General features: G+C 36.7%; 2 protein-coding genes across 2 annotated transcripts in view; both read right to left on the bottom strand.

Moving 5' to 3' along the window:
• LOC116885902 (NXPE family member 3-like) overlaps positions 1-23,400 on the bottom strand; it is a 460,690-nt gene that overhangs the window by 395,168 nt on the left and 42,122 nt on the right. The window lies entirely within an intron of this gene.
• The window catches only part of LOC116885728 (vomeronasal type-2 receptor 116-like), a 36,076-nt gene continuing 17,977 nt past the window's right edge, over positions 5,302-23,400 (bottom strand). The window contains exons 2-7 of the mRNA XM_032887038.1: positions 15,815-16,106; positions 14,245-15,051; positions 12,973-13,203; positions 12,426-12,553; positions 12,351-12,352; positions 5,302-6,209 (exon numbers count right to left, since the gene is read on the bottom strand). Coding sequence (XP_032742929.1) covers positions 5,302-6,209; positions 12,351-12,352; positions 12,426-12,553; positions 12,973-13,203; positions 14,245-15,051; positions 15,815-16,106 — 2,368 coding nt within the window. The remainder of the gene's footprint in view (positions 6,210-12,350; positions 12,353-12,425; positions 12,554-12,972; positions 13,204-14,244; positions 15,052-15,814; positions 16,107-23,400) is intronic.

Below are 23,400 nucleotides of genomic sequence, written 5' to 3'. Positions count from 1 at the left end.
GTGACCTTTAATGACTGCTTCTATTTTGTTAGGAGTTATGAGATTGTTTAAATAGTTCATCTGTTCCTGATTTAACTTTGGTACCTGGTATCTGTCTAGGAAATTGCCCATTTCCTTCAGATTTTCAAGATTTATTGAATATAGGCTTTTGTGGTAGGTCTGATAACTTTTTGAATTTCCTCTGATTCTGTAGATATGTCTCCCTTTTCATTTCTCATTTTGTCTGTGTCCTCTGGTTAGTCTGGCTAAGGGTTTATCTATCTTGTTTATTTTCTCAAAGAACCAACTTTTGGTTCTTTTGATTCTTTCTATGGTCCTTTTTGTTTCTACCTGGTTGATTTCAGCTCTAAATTTGATTATTTCCTGCCTTCTACTCCTCCTGGGTGTATTTGCTTCTTTTAGTTTTAGAGCTTTTAGGTGTGCTGTCAAGGTGCTGATATATGCTCTCTCCTGTTTCTTTCTGCAGGCACTCAGAGCTGAGTATTCCTCTTAGCACAGCTTTCATTGTGTCCCATTTGTTTGGATATGTTGTACCTTCATTTTCATTAAATTCTAAGAAGTCTTTACTTTCTTTCTTTATTTCTTCCTTGACCAGGTTATCATTGAGTAGAGCATTGTTCAACTTCCATGTATACGTGGGTGTTCTTCCCTTATTGTTATTGAAGACCAGCTTTAGCCCGTGATGGTTTGATAGGATGCATGGGATAATTCCTATCTTTTTGTATCTACTGAGGCCCATTTTATGACCAATTATACGGTCAATTTTGGAGAAAGTATCATGAGGTGGTGAGAAGAAATTTTTCCTTTAGTTTTAGGATAGAATGTTCTATAAAAATCTGTTAAGTCCATTTCATTCAAGACTTCTCTTTGTCTGTCTATGTCTTTGTTTAATTTCTGTTTCCATGATCTGTCCATTGATGAGTGTAGGGTGTTGAAATCTCCTACTATTATTGTGTGAGGTGCAGTGTGTGCTTTGAGCTTTAGTAAGGTTTCTTTTATGAATGTAGGCGCCCTTGAATTTGGAGCATAGGTATTTAGGATTGAGAGTTCATCTTGGTGGATTTTTCCTTTGATGAATATTAAGTGTTCTTCCTTATCTGTTTTGATGTCTTTTAGTTGAAAATCGATTTTATTCGATATTACAATGGCTACTCCAGCTAGCTTCTTCAGACCATTTGCTTGGAAAGTTGTTTTCCAGCCTTTCATTCTGAGGTAGTGTCTGTCTTTTTCTCTGAGGTGTGTTTCCAGTAGGCAGCGGAATGCAGGGTCCTCATTGTGTATCCAGTTTGTTAATCTATGTCTTTTTATTGGGGAGTTGAGTCCATTGATGTTGAGATATGTTAAGGAATAGTGATTGTTGCTTCCTGTTATATTCGTATATGGATGTGAGATTATGTTTGTGTGGTTTGCTTCTCTTTGTTTTGTTGCCAAGATGATTAGTTTCTTGCTTTTTCTAGGGTGTAGCTTGCCTCCTTATGTTGAGCTTTACCATTTATTATCCTTTGTAGTGCTGGATTTGTAGAAAGATATTGTGTAAATTTGGTTTTGTCATGGAATATCTTGGTTTCTCCATCTATGTTAATTGAGAGTTTTGCTGGATACATAACCCGGGCTGGCATTTGTGCTCTTTTAGGGTCAGTATGACATCTGTCCAGGATCTTCTGACTTCATAATCTCTGGTGAGAAGTCTGGTGTGATTCTGATATGTCTGCCTTATTATGTTACTTGACCTTTTTCCCTTACTGCTTTTAATATTCTTTCTTTGTTTGTGCATTTGGTGTTGTGACTATTATGTGATGGGAGGAGTTTCTTTTCTGGTCCAATCTATTTGGACTTCTGTAGGCTTCTTGTATGTTTATGGGCATCTCTTTCTTTAGGTTAGTGAAGTTTTCTATGATTTTGCAGAAGATAATTACTGGTATTTTGAGCTGGGTGTCTTCACCTTCTTCTATACCTATTATCTTTAGGTTTGATCTTCTCATTGAGTCCTGCATTTCCTGTATGTTTTGGACAAGTAGATTTTTCAGTTTTACATTATCTTTGGTGTTCTGTCAAAGATCTCTATAAAATCTTCTGCTCCTGAGATTCTCTGTTCTATCTCTTGTATTCTGTTGGTGATGCTTGTATCTACGGCTCCTTGCCTCTTCCCTTGGTTTTCTATATCCAGCATTGTCTCTCTTTGTGCTTTCTTTATTGCATCTATTTCCATTTTTCATTCATTCACCTGTTTGATTTTGTTTTCCCGGATTTCTTTCAGGGATTTTGTGATTCCTTTTTATAGGCTTCTACTTGTTTATTTATGTTTTCCTTCATTTCTCTAAGGGAGTTCTTTACGTCTTTCTTGAAGTCCTCCATCATCATGATCAAATGTGATTTTAAATCTAGATCTTGCTTTTCTGGTGTGGTTGGATATTCAGTGTTTGCTTTGGTTGGAGAATTGGGCTCTGATGATGCCATGTAGTCTTGATTTCTGTTGCTTGGGTTCCTACGCTTGCCTCTCGCCATCAGGTTGTCTGTGGTGTTACCTTGTTCTGCTATTTCTTTCAGTGGCTAGACCATCCTATAGGCCTGTTTGTCAGGAGTGCTATAGACCTGTTTTCCTGTTTTCTTTCAGCCAGTCATGGGAACAGAGTGTTCTGCTTTTGGGTGTGTAGTCTTTCCTGTCTACTGGTCTTCAGTTGTTTCTGTGGGCCTGTGTCCTGAGTCCACCAGGCAGGTTGCTTGGAGTAGAAAAATTGATCTTACCTGTCATCCTACAGCTGAAGTTGCTCGTGGGGGGCTGCTTTTGACCTCTCCATGAGGGTGACAACCAGGAGGGCCTGATCCGCCTTTGTCTGGGGCCCCCATGCACCAGTCCCAGATGGTGTTGGGTGTTTTCCTCTGGAGTCAGAAATGTGGGCAGACTGTAGTCTCTTCTGGCTTCCTAGGTGTGTCTACCCCTCTGAAGGTTTAGCTATCCCTCCCATGGGATTTGGGTGTAGGGAGCTTCTGATCTGGTCCCTTCATATCTGGGGGATGTCTGGACCGCAGGGGCTGAACTCCATTTTTATTAGGGTTATTTCTCTCCCTGCAGTCTAACTTCGTGAGTTCTTTGTCCATATTGGACATTAACCCTCTATCTAATATTGGACTGATAAAGATCTTTTCCCAATCTGTTAGTTGGCATTTTGTCCTAATTACAGTGTTTTTTGCCTTATAGAAGCTTGGCAGTTTTATGAGGCCCATTTGTCAATTCTTATTCTTGGAGTATAAGCCATTGGTGTTTTGTTCAAGAAGATTTCTCCAGTGCCCTTGTGTTTGAGGCTGTTCCCCACTTTTCTTCCTACTAGTTTGAGTGTATCTGGTTTTATGTGGAGGTCCTTGATCCACTTGGACAGGGAGATAATAATGGGCCAGTTGGCATTCTTCTACATGCTGATGTCCAGTTGAACCAACATCACTTTTAAAAAATGCTACCTAGTTTTCACTGGATGGTTTGTAACTCCTCTGTTCATTTTATTCATTTGATCTACCTGCCTATCTCTGTACCAATACCATACAGATTTTATCACTTTGTTATGCAATACTGCTTCAGGTCAGGAAGGGTGATTCCCCCAGAAGTTCTTTTGTTATTGAGGTAGTTTTTGCAATACTGGGTTTTTTGTTATTTGAAATGAATTTGCGAATTTCTCTTTCTAACACTATGAAGAAGTGAGTTGAAATTTTGATGGGGATTGCAATGAATCTGTAGATTGGTTTTGACAAAATGGCCATTTATACTATAAAACTATTATAATATACTGTTTAACATTACACACATAATTTTATTAGTCTGGTTATTCCAAATCTCAATATAGGGGGCAGTATGTCACAGTAGAAAATTCATGACTCCAAGAGTTTGAAGAAGATTGTTAAGTTACACCTAATTTAGAAAAGAGATCGAATTACCCAAGATGCAATCCACAGACCACAGGAAGATCAAGACGAAGGATGACCAAAACGCAGATGCTCCCACTCCTTCTTAAAATAGGAAAAATATCCATAGGAGGGGATACGGAAGCAAAGTTTAGAGCAGCAACTCAAGGAAAGATCATTCAGAGCCTGCCTTACATGTGGCCCATATATATACAGCCACCAAAACTAGATAAAATTGATGAAGTTAAAAAATGCATATTGAAAGGGACTGGCTATAGATCTCTCCTGAGAGACACATCCAGAGAATGTCCAATACAGAGGTCAATGCTATGAGCAAACCACTGAACTGAGAACAGGACCTCCTCGGGGGGAATTAGAGAAAGTATTAAAGGAGTTGAAGGAGCTTGCAACCCCATAGAAACAACAACGCCAACTAACCAGAGCTTCCAGTGACTGAACGACTACCGAAAGACTATACATGGATCGACATAGGGCTCCAACTGCATATGTAGCAGAGAATAACCTTGTTGGAGCACCAGGGGTAGGGGAAGCCCTTTATTCTGCCAAGGTTGGACCCCAAGTGCAGGAGAATATGGGGAGCAGTAAGAGGGAGGTAAGGGGAAACACTGAGATGGGAGAGTGGGAGGGGAAGGGATGGGGGCTTACAGACAGGAAACGAGGAAGGGGAATAACAATTGAAATGTAAGTAAAGAAATATATCTAATAAAAAATTTAAAAACTGAAAAGAGATTCCTAAATATTGGTGCTTAAGTTACTTTCTCTTTATATTCACCACTGAAATCTTGTCGATGGGATGTAGTTCCAAGCATTGAGATAGATCCTTCCTATTAGGTTAGTATTCTCTCTCAATACTATCATTCACATACCAGAAATGTGATTTTATTGTGATGTTATGTTCTAATAAATTTAACAATGTGATGTAGTCATGACTTCTGATGTTGTAATTCATATGACTGGAATGGAAAATGTACTTAGCATTGCAAAGTGGCTGAAGTTACAAATAATCAAACATACAAAGAAATTTTACCTCAAATATTCTAAGGAAAATTTTATACTAGCAACAAATACCAGTGACCATAGCCTGAGCATATAAGTTACCTCAAATACTGTGTTCAGATATAATGGTACCGTTCTCCTGTCCTTTTATAGTAACAGAATGCATTTATATACAAATAAAAACTGTTTAAAATTATATTGAGTTATAGCTGTCTGATTAAATGTCTAAAACAGCTCAACATAATGTAGTCCTTGACATAAAACCACTGGATAGCTAATCACTCACTCAATCTTCTGGCATGTGTCCAAGATATACAAGTCTGTAACCTGACAAACTTTATTTAGAGTACACAAAACTCTAAAACTAATCTGAGGTATTCTAAAACCAGCTTATTTCCACTGAACTCTATTTCGTTGGCATTTCGATGAGTTCATGTCAGGTCTTGCAAGAATAATATAACATTTGGGGATAAAGATACAACCTAGAAGACCTGTGCTGGAGGCCAAGATGGAGAAGACTTCTACAGCCACCATGATCTTTCCTTTAGTACTGTGGTAGACAGGGAGAAATGTGATCCAAACACTGAGGAACACCAGCATGCTGAAGGTCAAGAACTTGGCTTCATTGAAGGTGTCAGGCAGGTTCCTGGCCATAAAAGCTACTGTGAAGCTCACTAGGGACAGAGCTCCAAGGTATCCCAGCACACAGTAGAAGGCTGTTACTGAGCCCTTGTTGCACATAATAATGATATGACCATGTTCAGAGTGTGCATCTCTATCCACAAATGGAGGAGATATTCCCAGCCAGACTCCACAGAGGACAATTTGTATTAGTGTACAGATGGGAATGATGAATTTCGGTGCTCCTGATATAAGCAACCACCTCAACCTTCTTCCTGGTGCTGTGCTCTTGAAGGCCAGGATGACTGTAGTGGTTTTTGCCAAGACAGTAGAAACAGCCACTGTGAAAACAACTCCAAATGTGGTCTGCTGCAGGATGCAGGTGACTGCATTGGGCTGACCAATGAATAGAAATGAGCAAAGAAAGCAGAAGGTGAGGGAGATGAGCAAGATGTAGCTGAGAGTACTGTTATTTGCCTTCACCACAGGAGTGTTTTGGTGCTTTACAAAAATCCCCAGGACAAATGAGGTGAGGATAGAAAAGCATAGGGCCATGCTGGCGAGTGTCATCCCCAAGGGGTTTTCAAAAGCCAGAAATGTTACAGCTTTTTGGATGCAGAGAGTCCGATCTGTGTTGGCATACTGGTCCTCTGTACATTTCACACACTGATCAATATCTGGCAAGAAATGCAATGTGACATGATACTACAACCTCAACATCTTTCCTCTTTGTACACTACCATGCCTGAATGTTTCTCATTCTGAAATGTAAGCCAAGTACTTTTTTGTGCACAGATGGAAAGTGGTAATGGGTTTCTCTTTCAAGATTATATCCAATTAATTAGAATCATGTAAATAAGCGAATGTCTTTTCTTTTTCCTTTCTAATGTGTATTCCTGGCACTTTTCTCTTGTCTCCAAATTAAAGCACTATATTTATTTTTATAATATATATGCTATGCTATTATAATTTGTGCTAAGGAATCCATGAAGGGAAAAGTTATTTATTATTACATCTAGAACATTGAATCTTATGTTCTCTGCAGCATGAAGACACCTGTTGGACAGTATTATTATATTTGTCTCATGTGAGAGAAAGGTAAAGACCCAAAAACATGCTGATGTCTTTGGGAATCCCATTAATTGGTATGAAGGCATAATGAACTAGGAACCATCCAAATTTATATTTCCAAAATATCAGCTCTGGTGCTGGTTATTGTTTTCTTAACGTAGAACAAAATGAAGGCACGTTTGAAATGGGAATATCAAATGAGAAACTGCCTCCATATGGTTGGTCATAGGCAAGTCTGTGAGGTATTTTCTTAATGATTGTAGTTGGTGGTTCTCCCCACTTGTGGCCTTTGCCAACCTTGGAGATTCATCCTCAGTTATTTTAAGAAATACATTAAATGGGCTATGGGGAGCAAGGTAGTAAGCAGGTCCATGGGCTCTCCTTTAGTTTCTGCATTCAGATTCCTGCCTTGACTTTATTCTATAACTTCCCTTCATGATAAATTGTGAGCTGGAAGGTGACGTAAATTCTTTTTTTTAAAGTTGATTTGGTGAACTACATAACCAAATGTGAATATTGGAACAGTACAAAACACATTTTTATTGCACTAAGTTAGATTCCTAAAACCTAGACCCTGTTGGTTTAACTGAGGTACTAGGTAGTCATCTAAGTATTCCAAGGAAGACAATTCGCAAACTACCTAGGAAAGTTTTAACTTATAAATTATAACTTATAAATTAACATAATGTTAATTTATTTTAATTACATAGAAATTGTTGGTGGAGTGTGTTCATTATTCCAGCTTCCCCGTTCCCATTTTATAAGTTGGCAAGTTATCAACAGTATTTTGTGTAGTACTGAGGACCATGTGGTATCTTTTGTCTTATTTTACATGAAAACTGTTTCACTTTACCTTTGGTTACACATACTGATTAGCCTTTATGTACAGATTTTGATATATGTTGTACTAAACTTGTTGGTACTATGGCTGTTAAAATATTTCTTCCTCCTCTTTCACAACGTTTTAGAAACCTTAATTGTATGATTTTGTGTGTGTTTTGTAGATGTCTCTACTATTGGGACTGTGTCTACAGCTCTATATTCTGAGCGGTTGTGGTATTTTGTAGTGAACTCTATGGGTTGGAAAGTGATCTTCTTGATAATAGGTGGAGACTAAACTTAGCTGTGGGTATGACTATAACTCAATTTCAAATAAAGATATACTATCTATCTTCACAAGCCCATGTTATGTCCAGATATGGAAATGATGAGCTCTATCAAGGTATGTGTAGTGACACAGAACTGATAGTCATCATCATCGCATGCTAGTTGTTACAATGGTTCAGAGGTATCATAGGTGGGTAGGTCTGGTTGTTGCTTCTCTTCTTCAGAAGCTTGCATGATGCCTTCTGTTTCCATGAATACTACTAGTTAGGAGAGGTCATTTATGTCAGTCCTAACTCAGGAGTCTCTGGTTCAGTTTATGAAGTGCTAAGTGTATTTGACAATAGGCACTTACACCTCTTGGCCAGAAACCGGGTCAACAGAAGAGGCTATATACTTTGGTAGACTCTTGGATAGCTCTGAGCAACAAGTCCAAAGAAGGCTTTTGAGACCTATCATTGGGGTATTGGTTAGGTGGTCTTTGACTCAATCATGGACCATGGTGCAATATGTAGAATGCTACATACACTACAGGTCATTCCATTAAAAATTGACTTTGCTTTATTAGTTGCTTGGAAAGATTAATAGCTTCTCAGATAATGGGGGCTGTATATGTTAACCATAGCATTGACTTCATTTCTGCTCTTGGTGCCCTATTATGTGTCTCTCTGTGCCTCTGTTTCTACCATTCTCCTCTCTCGCTCTTCCTTTTTCTTCATCTTTCCTGTGATGCCTCTGGATCAGTAGTAAGCTTTTAATGATAGCTAGAACATTGAACTTTACAATTGACTTCCTTGCTCACCATGATTTTTTGAAGGGAATCTACTATGCTATGAAACCATGAGCCCTAAATATTTTTTTTCTTTTATATGCTGTCTTAGAAATCATTTTTTGTCACACTACTAGACAAGTAATTTGAGACATAATTCAAAACATCCAAAATCACAAGTTCACCTCAAAAGAGGTGATAAAAACCCTAGAAACTTGGAGATCTTAGCACAGCTTCCTGACAACATCACAGGGTGCATAGTGTCTCCAGAAACCTCACATGGTTCTTGTTTTCTCAGGGATCTGGGCTTATCTCTTTTTCTTCACTGAGCTTTTATTTAAAAACGTTCTAACTTTAATCCATCCTGCTTCTATTCATGTTGGCAGCGAGTGTTCTAATGTATCTGGACATTTTCACAGAGTCTCTGAAGGCGTTAAAAATGTTACATACTGAGATTAAGGATATTCTCTGTGACATTTGTTACTTAAGCTGCTTTAGAACTTCCTGTGTTTTAATGAGATTCCCTCCATATTAGATATTTTCTCTCTGAAATACCCTCTATATCACAGTAAGATTTTTGATATGTTTTATCCAAAGTCTTGTGCTTAGAGACTGTCTAATCCTCTGTCCATTAATCAGCAGTGAAAAAGCCTCTAGGTCAGTTTTCCATGCTTTCTCCTTGTTTATGTCTCAGATATGTGGTTTCTATAACAGCAATCGGAACTTAAGATTATGTTGTGAAGAATTACCAAGGATTTGGGGTTGTTTCTATTACTTCATTGACTAACCCCTTGAAAGATTATAGCATATATGTGGCTTGTGGCTTTTTACTTGATAGCTAGTGGTGAATCTGCCATGCACTGTCTCTCCATATAGGATTACTCCAGTGAAATTCTGTGTCTGCAAAGTACAGGTTCTGAAGCTTCAGCATGTGTGGGTTTATTTATGACATTTTGAAAAGATATTAGTATTAGTTATGTTCTGCCATTCTTCCTCTTCTACTCTTCTAATCAATTACAGACACGCACTCTCCAAGTCCTTGTTTTTTCATTATTATATTTTTTAATCATCTTTTCTCAGCATTATGAACCATTTGTAGTTTCCTGACTTCTATACATACTCAATTTAAAACCATATCTAAAATTTTAAAGGATATATACATTTGTAGATATAGATATATAGATATATAGACATACACACACATATATGATTTTTGATGGTAGTATTACTTCTTTGTCTGCATTACCTCACTGAATTTTATTTGCATTAACATTCATTTTCCTGGGAGTGTGATAATTTCATATTCATAAAGAAATTATTCTTTTATGTGTATTTGTATATAGTTTAATTATCCATTCATTAGTTGATGAATATGGAGGATATTTCATTGTCTTAACTCTTGTAAGTAAAAGAGCTATTATCATGGATGAGCATGTGTACATAGAATAGGTTATAGATTATGTGTATTGGGTTGCTTTTGGAGATGATGCATGTGCTTGTTGATTTCTGACAACCTGACACAAATGTATAAACATCTGCAAAAATAGTCTTACAAAAGGAAAAGCAACCATAAGGTTGACCTGTGGACAACGTTTTGGTGTATTTTCTTGATTGATGATTGATGTGGGATGGGACAGCTCAGTGTGGTTGTGGCTACTACTGGACAATTGATATAACACTGTTTCAGAAAGCATCCTGGCCAAACATGTGAAGCAAGCATGTAAGTTCCATTATCCCATGGGTTCTTTGTAATTTTCTGCCCCAAACTTTCTGCTTTCTATTTTTAGCCTGATTTCCTTAAGTGGTAGAGTTTAAGCTCAGAGCTAAAACATGAAACAAAGAATTTCTTCCCTTAACTACAATTTTAATGTTTTATCAGAGCAATACAGCCCCAACCAAGACACTATTCATTTGGAAGGGAGTTATTTTTACCTTCCAGTAGGTTTTTCAATTACTTACTTCAGTGTTGAAATGTTTCCGTGTACTCCAGTTCCACTCCATAGTTTTAATTATTATAAGGTGTATTCAGTTCCCATTATTTACTTCCTGAGGAGTTTGTTTTTATTTAAGAAGCATTTTTTTCTGAGTTAATATTGTGTCTTGTTACTTTCCTGAATGTGTGCATCAGCTGTAGGATATTTCTGGTAAAGTCTTTAAGGTCTATTAGGCATATATACTGTCTGTTTAAGTACAGATACTTTGAATTTCTCTTTTCTATTCTGCACCTCCTTTGTCTATTTCATTGCCCTACTTCTCAAGATAAGATTTCAAAAAATTTAGATCAAAAGTAGATATTGAATAATATTTTCCTGTGCCTGATTTAGTAGAACTAGTTACAGTCTCTTTTCTGTGAATATTATGTTAGCCATAGGATTCATTTGCCTTTCTCATGTCTATAAATACCTACATCTCAAGGATGATGAGGTAATGTGCAAACATTACATGATTGTCATCACATGTCTATTGCATATAATGCACCATTATATTATGTGCACCATTGCATGCATGCATTGCATGTGTGATTTATAATGTATATATAATAATAATTGTATATACATGATTGAATTAGACATGGTTTCTATTCCTGCACAAACATCAGCAAAAAGAATCAAGTTGGGGAGGAAAGGGTTTATTGGGCTTACACTTCCACGCTGTTCATCACCAAAGGAAGTCAGGACTAAAACTCAAGAAGGTCAGGAAGTAGAAATTGATGCAGAGGCCATGGAGGGATGTTTCTTACTGACTTGCTTAACCTGGATTCCTCAGGTTGCTTTCTTGTAGAACCCAAGATTTCCAGCCCAGGGATGCTATCACCCACAAGGGGCCCTCCCTCCTTGATCACTAATTAAGAAAATACCTTACAGCTGGAACTGTGGAGGCATTTCTCCAACTGAGGATCCTTTCTCTGTGATAACTCCAGGTTGTGTCAAGTTGACACACAAAACCAGTCAGTACAATGATATTCAAAAGATTGATCTATTAAATTTTGGGGTGTGGGTTTTATTCAAGAAATACAATATTTACTGATTTAACTATTATACTCAGTCATATCTGACAATACTAAGAAACATTTATGATGTCCTTTAGTCATCTTATATCCTGGTTCAAACGTTTTTAAAAAGCCATGATGAACTCTTACATGTGTGTAGCATCACTTACTTCATTCTGCAGGAATTTGCACATAACCCTAATTGTGCATCTCCATAGATTTTATTACCTACTTATTTGAGCTACAGATATCAGGAAACAGGATTTTACATTGGAAGAATTTTATGCCATATATTGTTATATATGAGACATATGAATCTATTAGTACCCATGCTGTTTGGATTGAATATTTTTAATATATGTTGGTCTGTGCCAGAAATGAGTATGCTATCAAGATTGGTCAAAATGTGGTGTCAGATCCTTGGGCCTGGAATTACAAAGAGTTTCAAGCCAACACATAACTAGTGGAGTTCACACCCATTTCCACTAAAAGGGAAGATCCTTCTATTAACTACTAAGCCATCTCTCGAATGACTGAATTAATTAAGACAAATCTACTGTCTATTAATATCATATCTATTTCAGGATTTGTTCTGGGAATTTTAAAGTTGACCTTGTGACAGATTAATGGTTTTAATATGGTGCAAATATAGGTCAAAAAGACTGGACAAAACTAGACATAATTATTTATATCTAGAAGCCACTTGTTATATTCTTTAGAAAAAAATTATTCTTAGCTTTCTTTCACATTCTCAACAAGTATTAACCAAATTAAATACAGCTTGTAATCATATAAATCCCTAAATATACACTATAAGAAGAAGCTATGTTGTTGACTATAACTATTAATTATGAGGACAATATCTTAACAATGTAATCTGTGTACATCTTTTGTGCCTGATTTTACCTTCAGTATGTGGATTAAAAACAGTTGTGAGAACCTCATCTTTAATGCACTCACTTGCCTGTTCCATTGGAAATTTCATTTTCTGGACATGGGACACAATCAAAACAGCAAGCAGCTTTCTCTTCCTGAAGAGATTTTCTGAATCCAGGACTACAACTTTCACTGCATACAGAGACAGGAATCTGAGGATATTATAGAAATGAGGACATAAAGAATTAACCTTGTAACTATAGTACAGGATTGGGTAATAATGAATTTAATATTGTGCATGTTCATTCTATTTATTTATATTAATTTATGTTATTAAAATACACATTATCTATATATTATATATACTTATCAACAGATTAATACATATATACATATACATACATACATACATATATATATATATATATTTAGAATCATGCATAACACTGGTAAGAATGTGCTAATTCTTGGCAAAGGTAAACACATTAAGAAACACTTGAACATGGAAAGTAAGTTTGTAACTTTATCATTAGATTCATCTTTTAATTTATGTGGAGGCATCAGTCTCACCAAGGCTTTTTACATGGTTTTTACCAGAGTTCTCTACAGAATAGTGTAAGATTCCACCCACCTGTTGCTCCACTCCTATACTCCACTCTATCTTGTCCTCAGAAATCGACAATTGTTGACCAGGTGGAAAATATGGAGAAAATGTTCCTACTTTCACTTTATATGTAAGACCTTGTGGAAAATCCCAGAAGTTCAGAATGTCATAATCTATGTGCAATTTCTCTGAAGGATTCAAAGATATCGGATCTCCACCAGGATTCATGAATTTGATGTTCTTCAGCAGGGAGTTCAGCTAAGGAAGATTTATGATTCATAATTGTAATTTTTATTGTTAAGTGTCTGAATTATGTCACATTCACATTTTCATTTATCCCAACAAAAAATGAAATAACATTAGGCATATATGATTGGGAAATATGTATACTTACATTGAATTGACATTATAAGTACCATAATAGTATTTTAACAGGATAGTGAGATAAATCTACTGTTTCTTTTGCATCCTAATGATTTTCAGCACTGGTGAGCAAAGTTTGTGATACATGGACACGTTGCATATGAGACTGATAGTCTACAGGCATCAGTTTTGAGTTATCAGTGTAAAATTGTCTAGGATATGTTGTACTATGATTATGTCTATGTGAGTTCTGTCATTTGGGTTAAGTGGGGTATGAATACCCATCCTTAATTGAAGTAGGTTTATTTCATAATCTGTGCCTGAACTGAATATGCTGAAGGGAGCCAGCTGTGCAAGAGCATACTCATATCTTACTGCTCTTGATTATGGAAATTTATGTGACACGCTTCATTAAAATTCTGTCAAATTGAGTCCATCCTGATGCTGGTCTATAATGTCTTAATTGGAGTAAAAGAATCCATTTCTAATATATGGCCTTTGTCCACCTATTTTATGAGAGCCAATGTGACTAATTTAAGAAAGTATCTATAGTTGATACAGTTGCATGAGATATTTTAAGAATATTTAATTTGCTGGTACTGTACAATTTTTAGGACCTTAAATATGATGTCACTCCTTTTCACATATAAGAACAAGGTGGGAAAAAATTCTGATTTTACTGTTGAGAACCTTAGAAGGGTATGAGACTGACAGCACCTTTAACAGAAACATTTTTTATCTTGGTTTTTATTTCTGTATGATTGGGAAGGTGACACTCAGTTTCACCCAGGTATAGATTTTTCTTCCAGTCAGTTAAATAGTCTAGAAAACTTGTCTTCTAGAAAGATCCCCATGGTATTTGTTTAGAGTATGTGTGGGTCAATTCCAAAAAGTTACATTTGTGACAGTCTACAGAATCAAAAGTAAAACCATTACCTTCAAGGGGGGAAAATCCATGCTGCCTCCGTTTTTCATTCCTTGTAGGTCTCCTTTTTGTGTAAGCATCTTGTGCATGGTGTGGGCCACAGCATATACAGCATTGTATACGTGGTAACTGCCAGTACTTACAGCTATGTCAAAGTGGTACCAAGGTAACAATCCCAAGTTACCTCTAGATGAACAATTTTTTAATGATTTACAGGTAGCATAAGATATTGCACAATCAAAGTAAATCTCCCACAGTCTTGCAAGAAAAATGTCATCTGGGTATTTGGAAGGTCTCACTGTCTTTACAAACTCTTTAAAAGTAGAAATATCACCCTGGCATTGTGAAAAGATGAGAGTTCCATGGAATGAGTCAAGAATTAAATGTCTCATAGAAGTGATGACTTCCCACTGTGAAGTGGTAACCCAGATTCTCCATGGAAGTATATATTCCCATCTTCTAAACAGCACACCTAAGGAAGAGTCAGTGTTAGCGTACACGATAACAACTTTGGCTGGGTATCTCATAATCCGAATAGGGTATTCATAAGCGTTATCCAGGTCCATCATGTGAGTAACTGGGATAAATTCCATGAAGGCTACACAGACTGTGTTTCTTTCCATTTGTGGAATCAAGTCTGTGACAAAGTTAACACCATTCTCATCCTCTGAGATGACCAGCCCCACCCAATTCCATTTGAAATGGACAAACAATGAGACCATGCCTAAGGCCAAAGAAGATTCTTTGGCAGCCATCTGATACAGAAAAGGAAACTTCTCAGAGTTATTCATACTTGGTTCAAAAGGTCCAATGCTCAGCTGTAAAAATGCAAGCAGGGATAGACATTAATGAGGAAGTTCTGGAAATCACAGAAACATTGCTTATAACACAGTGACTTAAAGTTTAGAAATCCAAATTTTTATTTAAAGTCAAGTTTAGTGCTGGGTTATGATTCTGGAAAATGAGTTGGAATACTGCCTTTTATTGTAGACATGTGTGTATTTCCTAAGGCCTGTATGTACATTTCAAGCAGAAGAAATGTTAAGACAGTAATATCTCAAAGTATGTAGCTTTAAATGTATTTATTTTAAAGGAATGCTTGGATAGTTAGTTCAGTGACTCTCTCTCTCTCTCTCTCACTGTGTGTGTGTGTGTGTGTGTGTTTGTGTGTGTGCGCGCGTATAAAAATGTGTGTGCCCAGCCTACTACAATGCATACAGAGTATGTATTCATGTGAAGGCTAAAAGGGGCAGCAGGTGTTCTCTACTTTTCTTCACATATTCTTCTGAGGTAGGGTCTCTTTTCATCCCTGGGCTTCATGTCTTTTGCCCTGGAGAGAAGATAAGGTGGACACAGGGATTATCTTGTATCTGGGTTGCTGTAATGAGGGTAAGTGTGAAGCTAGCAGCTGAACTTTTATCTTCCTGGTTGCACTGAAACCTTGAATTTTGCTGTATTCCAGCCTAACATTATCATTTTGAATCATACAAAAACGAATCATTCCCTTATGATTTTTCATGGTTCACAAATTATGAAACCAAATGAGAATATTTTGCTTTCTTCTCATGCATCTAATCTCACCTGTGGATATTTATAAAGACCCAAAAATATTCCAATTAAGGAAGAAATTTCCCATGTTGTTCCTGTGATTGCAGCCACAGATTTTTCCTTGGTTTTGCATGTATAGTTTGGAATGAGTCTGTTCTGCCCTGTGAGCCACTTGAGTAAATTTATTACTGTCTCACTTTCAATGGACCCAGCACTGTGAATATTATATCCAAGCGTCATGTTAGGTAAAAGAATGGGGTTTCTGTTGATCTCCTCTATGGCAAAAATTAAGGCCATCACAAATTGGTAGTTTTGTGAGGAAATCCTGTGTAGAAAACATAGGAATCATTAGAGCATAATCTAAAATCACCATTGGGTCATTCAACTGAGTACATTCACTCTTATGTATTCAATGAACACACCCTCTCAGAGCTTCAGTGTTCGAACTGCATCTTCTTCCCCAAGATTTCTCATGTGTCATTGGCACAGGTTGTCATGTTTAGCAGCTCCTATGGGGACTAATGCCTTTGTAAATATTTGAGCATAGATGAATAAGTCTATATTCCTTTCAGGAAACAACCAGCAACTACGTGTTCATCTTTAACATGGGATGTCTACCTGTTATAAGACTAAAAATATATTTTATGTGTTTTGAGGGATTGGCAGTGTATGTATAGCTTGTAGAAGGCCAGACTGAACCAATACATACTAAGAGTTCCTGATGAAAGCTGAAATGAAAAAAGAGAAGTTCTATGCCCTTTTTCAAGGTTATACTTGTGAAAGCCTGTCTAGGGCTAGAGAGAGTAATTATGAATTAGTGAAATTTGAGGTGTTTGGTGATATTTTCTATCCCTTATACTTCTTGTCTACATCAATGTTTCTGTTTTCAGATTATATAATTTTATAACTTTTAAGATCTAAATAGTTTTGTGCTTTATTTTTTAAGTAAGTTGGTCATTTGGTTCATAATTATGAACTTTTATGTATTACAAATCTACATATTCTTTTGTCTACATGCATTTATTTGGTAGTTACTATGTATTCTCATTTATCTTTTTCTATATATGTATATACAACTATATGCATAAATGTAAAAAATTTAATCTGCACATTTGTATAATGTTTCTTAAATGCAAAAATCAGAACATGATAAGAAATAGACATGCTAACATCTACAGGTAAAAAGCTGTGGCACCTTAGCAAGATAAAATACAACACAGGTGAATGAGAAATACTGAGTGCAGGAGGCATAGTCTTCCCCAGGAAGTGGATATTGGTTGGGCTTCCAATATCAAATGCTCAGATATGAAAATGTTAATATGTAAGAGCCTATACAGTTTTTAATCTTTTTCTACCTCAATAGTCCTGATACAGTTTTGTAACTCCATGAGAAAATGTTATGTTTGCTCATTCTGTATCTTGTGTATTGTCCATTACACAAGTGGGGGCTTAGAAGTTAATTATGTCCTTTCATATAAAGTGTGTTTTCCTTTGTTTCAGTTAACAGAACTGTATTTCCTTGTGAGACTGATTTTTTTTATTTCAAGGTTTTTCTTATTTACACAGTATGATACCTAAATAGTTGGTTTGTCACCCAGAGCTGAACTTAGAAAGCAAGTATTTTACAATTTTACATAAATTTATGAATTTGAATAAAAAGAATTCTGCAATACAAAAACAAATGAATGAAATTAAGTGAAAACCAGGATACTAAGCAGTATAAAGGGCCAAAAGAGTTCCAAGAACTAGTTATTTGTAACTTGATTATCAAGAATTTGAACACTTTGGGGTTCATGTATTTACAGAGAAAGAAATAAATAAAAACATTGAACCTAGCATCATCAAATTGGAAAGGGATTCACAAGGCAATGCAGTTAGTCTGTAGAGGAAATGATGATAAACCAAAGCTTTAAGTTTCATATTGAGTAAATGTAATATGAAAAACATTGAAGTAAAAATAATCAAACACACATTGTTCACTGCAAAGAAGGAAAGCACACTACATAGGATAATAAACAGAAAAGTCCAAACAAGGAGGGTAAATACACTCAGAATGTTATCTTATTGCAACAAACCAAGAAGAAGATAGTCACACAAATATAAATCCTCTTCTAACAAGAAATATAACGGGTAACACAATTTCTTGGACTCAACTTGCCAATAAAAACACAAACACTTTGGCTGCATACTTGTAAAACAAAAATAATCTACAAAGATGAAGTCTCAATTTTGAACATCAATGTTCCAAAACCAAGGGCACCAATATTTATAAAAGAAAATTTACTAAAGCACAAATACAGTGCACCAAAGAAAGGGAGATTTCAACACACCACTCTCATCATTGGACAAATCATGGAAACAGAAATTAAATGGAGAGAAAATGAAGCTAACAGAAATTATGAAACAAATGGATTTAACAGATATCTATAGAACATTTCATCCTAAAACAAAAGGATATACCTTCTTTTCAGCACAGCATGGTACTTTATCAAAAATTGACCGAATAATGGGTCACAAAACAGGCCTCAATAGATACAAGGAGATTGAAATAATCCTATGCATTCTGTCAGAACACTATGGACTAAGATTGTTCTTCAATAACAACAAAAACATCAAAAATCCCACATACACATGGAAACTGAGCAATCCTTAACTCAATGACAACTTGGTCAAAGAAGAAAGAAAGAAATTAATGACTTTTTAGAATTTAATGACAATGAAGGCACAATATAGCCAAACTTATGGAATACAATGAAAGCAGTGTTAATAACAGTTTTCAGTGCCTCAAAAATGGAGAGAGCATAGACTTACAGTTTGTCAGCACATCTGAAAGCTCTAGAAGAAAAAGAGGCTAATTCACCCAAGAGATTACGCAGCAGGAAATAATCAAACTCAAAGCTGAAATCAACCAAGTAGAAACAAAAAGAACTATTCACTGGGTCAACAAATCCGGGAGATGGTTCTTTGAGATAAACCCTTAGCAAACAGAAAGCAGAGAGACAGTATCCAAATCAACAATATCATAAATGAAAAGGGAGACATAATATAAGAAACTGAGAGAATTCAGAAAATTAAGATCCTACTGCAAAAGCCTATACTCAACAAAACTGGTAAATCTGGAAGAAATAGACAACTTTCTGGACAGATACCAGATAACAAAGTAATAAGAGGCTCAGATAAATGAACTAAACAGTCCCAAAACCCTTAAAGAAATAAAAGCAGTCATTAAAAGTCTACCAACCAAAAAAGTCCAGGACAAGATGGGCTTAGTGTATAATTCTACTAGACCTTCATAAAAGACCTAATATCAATAGTGTCCAAACAGTTCCACAAAATAGAAACAGAAAAAACACTACCCAATTCATTCTTTGAAGCCGTAATTATGCTTATACCTAATCCGCACAAAAACCCAACAAAGAGAAAACTTCAGACAAACTTCCCTTATGAATATTGATGTAAAATTACACAATAATATACGTGGAAACCTAATCCAAGAATGCATCAAATCATTCCTCCATCATGATCAAGTCTGCTTCATCCCAGGGAGGCAAAGATATTTCAATATACAGAAATTCATCAATATACTCCACTACTTAAAAAACTCAAAGAACAAAACCACATAATCATCTCATTGGAAGCTGATAAAGCATTTGACAAAATTCAACACCCCTTCATGTTAGAAGTCTTGGAAAGATCCGGACATCAAGGTTTACATCTAAACAGTAAAAACAGTATACAGCAAACTGGAAGCCAACATCAAATGAAATAGAGAGAAACTTGAAGCAATCCACTAAAATCGGGCTGGACAACGCTGCCTACTGCCCCTTTACCTATTCAAATTAGTACTTGAAGTTCTATTGAGAGCAAGTAGACAACACAATCAGGTCAAAGGGATAATTTGAAAGGAAGAAATCAAAATATCACTCTTTGCAGATGATATGAATGTACACTTAAGGACCCCAAAAATTCCATGAGAGAACTACTACAGCTGATAAACAACTTTAACAAATTGTCTGGTTATAAAATTAACTCAAACAAATCGGTAGCCATCTTCTACTCAAAGGATAAACAAGCTAAGAAAGAAATTAGGGAAATGACACATTTCACAATAGCCACAAATGGTATAACTATTTAACTCTAACCAAACAAGTGAAAGATCTGTATGAAAAGAACTTCAAGTTTCTGAAAAAAGAAATCAAAGATCTCAGAAGATGGAACGATCTCCCATGCTCATGGATTGGCAGGTTAATACAGTAAAAATGCCCATTTTGCCAAAAGCAATCTACAAATTCGATGCACTCACCATCAAAATTCCAATGCAATTCTTCATAGAATTAGAAAGCGCAATTTGCAGATTCATTTGGAAAAGGAAACACACCAGGATAATGAGAACTCTTCTCAACAATAAAAGAAGTTATGGGGGAATCACCATCCCTGACCTCAAGCTGTATTACACAGCAATAGTGATAAAAAACTGTGTGTTATTTTACAGAGACAGGCAGGTAGATCAATGGAATTGAATTGAAGATCCAGAAATGAACCAACACAACTATGGTCACTTGATCTTGGACAAAGGAGCTAAAAATATCCATGGAAAAAGACAACCTTTTCAACAAATATTGCTGGTTGAATTGAAGGTCAGCATGTAGAAGAATGCAAATTCACCCATTCTGTTCACCTTGTACAAAGCTCAAGTCCAAGTGTAGCAAAGACCCCATATCAAACCAGATACACTGAAACTAATAGAAGAGAAAATGAGGAAGAGCCTCAAACACAAAAGCACAGGGGCAAATTTCCTGAACAGAACACCAACGATGCATGTTCTAATATCAAAAATTGAGAAATGGGACCTCATAAAATTGAAAAGCTTCTGTAAGTCAAAGGACACTTTCAATAGGACAAAATGGCAACCAACAGATTTGGAAAATTCTTTACCAATTCTATGTCTGATAGAAGGCTAATATTTAATTTATACAAACAAATCAAGACAGACTCCAAAGAATCAAATAATCCTATTAAAAATGAGGTAAAGACCTACACAAAGAATTCTCAGCTGAGGAATATCAAATGGCTGAGAACTGTCTAAATAAATGTTCAACATCCTTAGTCATCAGGGAAATGCAAATCAAAACAATCCTGAGATTCCACCTCACACCTGTCAGAACAGCTAAGATCAATAACGCAGGTGACAACAGATGCTGGTGAGGATGAGGAGAAAGAGGAACACTCCTCCATTTTTGGTGAGATTTCAAGCTGGTACAACCACTCTGGAAATCAGTCTGGAGGTTCCTCAGAAATATCACCATAGTACTAACTGAGGACCCAAATATACCAATCAAGGGCATTCACCCAAAACATGCTCCAACATATAACAAGGACACATGTTCCACTGTGTTCATAGCAGCCTTATTTAAAATATCCAGAAAATGGAAAGAACCTAAATGCCCTTCAACAGAGGAATGGATACAGAAAATGTGGTACATCTACACAATGGAGTACTACTCAGCAATCAAAAACAATGACTCCATTAAATTCATAGGCCAGTGGATGAAACTAGAAAATATCATCCTGAGTGAGGTAACTCATTCACAAAAGAACATGCATGGTATACACTCACTGCTTGGTGGTTATTAAACCAAAAGCCTGGAATACCTGAGAAGAAATTCACAGATCATATGAAGTTCAAGAAGAAGGAAGGCCAAAATGCAGATGATTCATTCCTTTTTATAAAGGAGCACAAAATACTTTCAGGAAGAAATACAGGGACAAAGAGTGGATCAGGGGCTGAAGAAAAGGTCATCCAGAGACTCCACACCTTGGGATTTATCCCATATGCTGCCACCAAATCCAGTCACTCTTGCTGATGCCAAGAACTGCTTTCTGACAGGAGGCAGATATGCCTGTCTACTGAGAGGCTCTGCCAGAGCCCTACTGGTACAGATGAGGATGGTTGCTGCTAACGATTGAACTTTACATGGGGAACCCAATGGAGGAGTTAGAGAAAATGCTTAAGGAGTTGAAGGGGTTTGCAACACCACAGGAAACAACAATATCAACCAACCAAACCCTACCAGACCTCCCAGGGATTAAACCACCAAACAATGAGTAAAAAGGGAGTGAGCCATGACACCAGCCACATATGTGACAGAGGATGGCATTGTCCAATATCATTGGGAGGAAAAGCCCTTGATCGTGTGAAGGCTTGTTTCCCCAATGTATGGTAATGCCAGTGAGCTGAGGATGGAGTGGGTGGGTGGAAATTGGAGCATCCTCATAGAAGCAGGGGAAGGGTGAAGGGGATATGGGACAGGGGAGAAAGGGGATAACATTTGAAATGTTAATACATAAAATATCCATGAAAAATAAAATTAATGAAAAGTTATATGATCTTGGGGAAAGCTGTATAATAAATGTAAGAAAAACCTTAGAAGAAGAAAAATGAATAATATATCTAAATAATAATCAACACTGAAGCCACTGAAGATTTTACACCATGCAGTATTAAGTATTCAAGTTACATTTCACATTTTGTATATGAAATAATTAGGAGAGTCGGTTTATCATTTCCTCCACAGACAAACTGCATTGCCTTGTGAATCCCTTTCGAATTTGATGATACCAGGTTCAATATTTTCATTTCTTTCTTTCTCAGTAAATATTTGAACCCCCAAGTGTTTGAAACTCTTGATAATCAAGTTACAAATCACTAGTTGTTAGAACACTGTTGGACTATTTTTATTAACTTGAGTATTTCTTATTTACATTTCGATTTTTATTAATTTAAGTATTTCTTATTTACATTTCGATTGTTATTCCCCCTTCCCGGTTTCTGGGCCAACATCCCCCAACCCCTCACCCTCCCCTTCTTTATGGGTGTTCCCCTCCCCATCCTCTCCCCATTACCACCCTACCCCCAACAATCACGTTCACTGGGGGTTCAGTCTTAGCAGTACCAAGGGCTTCCTCTTCCACTGGTGCTCTTACTAGGCTATTCATTGCTATGTATGAGGTTGGAACCCAGGGTCAATCCATATATAGTCTTTGGGTAGTGGCTTAGTCCCTGGAAGCTCTGGTTGGTTGGCATTGTTGTTCATATGTTCAATCCCCTTCAAGCTCTTCCAGTCCTTTCTCTGATTCCTTCAACGGGGGTCCCGTTTTCAGTTCAGTGGTTTGCTTCAGGCATTTGCCTATGTATTTGCAGTATTCTGGGTGTGTCTCTCAGGAGAGATCTACATCTGGTTCTTGTTGGCCTGCACTTCATTGCTTCATCTATCTCATCTAGTTTAGTGGCTGTATATGTATGGGCCACATGTGGGGCAGGCTCTGAATGGGTGTTCCTTCTGCCCCTCTTCTAAACTTTGCCTCCCTATTCCCTCCCAAGGGTATTCTTGTTTCCGTTTTAAAGAAGGAGTGAAGCATTCGCATTTTGGTCATCCTTCTTGAGTCTCATGTGTTCTGTGCATCTAGGGTAATTCAAGCATTTGGGCTTATATCCATTTATCAATGAGTGCATACCATGTGTGTTTTTCTGTGATTGGGTTACCTCACTCAGGATGATATTTTCCAGTTCCCTCCATTTGCCTATGAATTTCATAAAGTCATTGTTTTTGATAGCTGAG

This window comes from Rattus rattus, chromosome 16 (genome assembly GCF_011064425.1).
Source record: "Rattus rattus isolate New Zealand chromosome 16, Rrattus_CSIRO_v1, whole genome shotgun sequence".
Taxonomy (NCBI): domain Eukaryota; kingdom Metazoa; phylum Chordata; class Mammalia; order Rodentia; family Muridae; genus Rattus; species Rattus rattus.
Note: the sequence above shows the minus strand (reverse complement) of the source record. Positions and strands in the feature narration are given on the sequence as shown.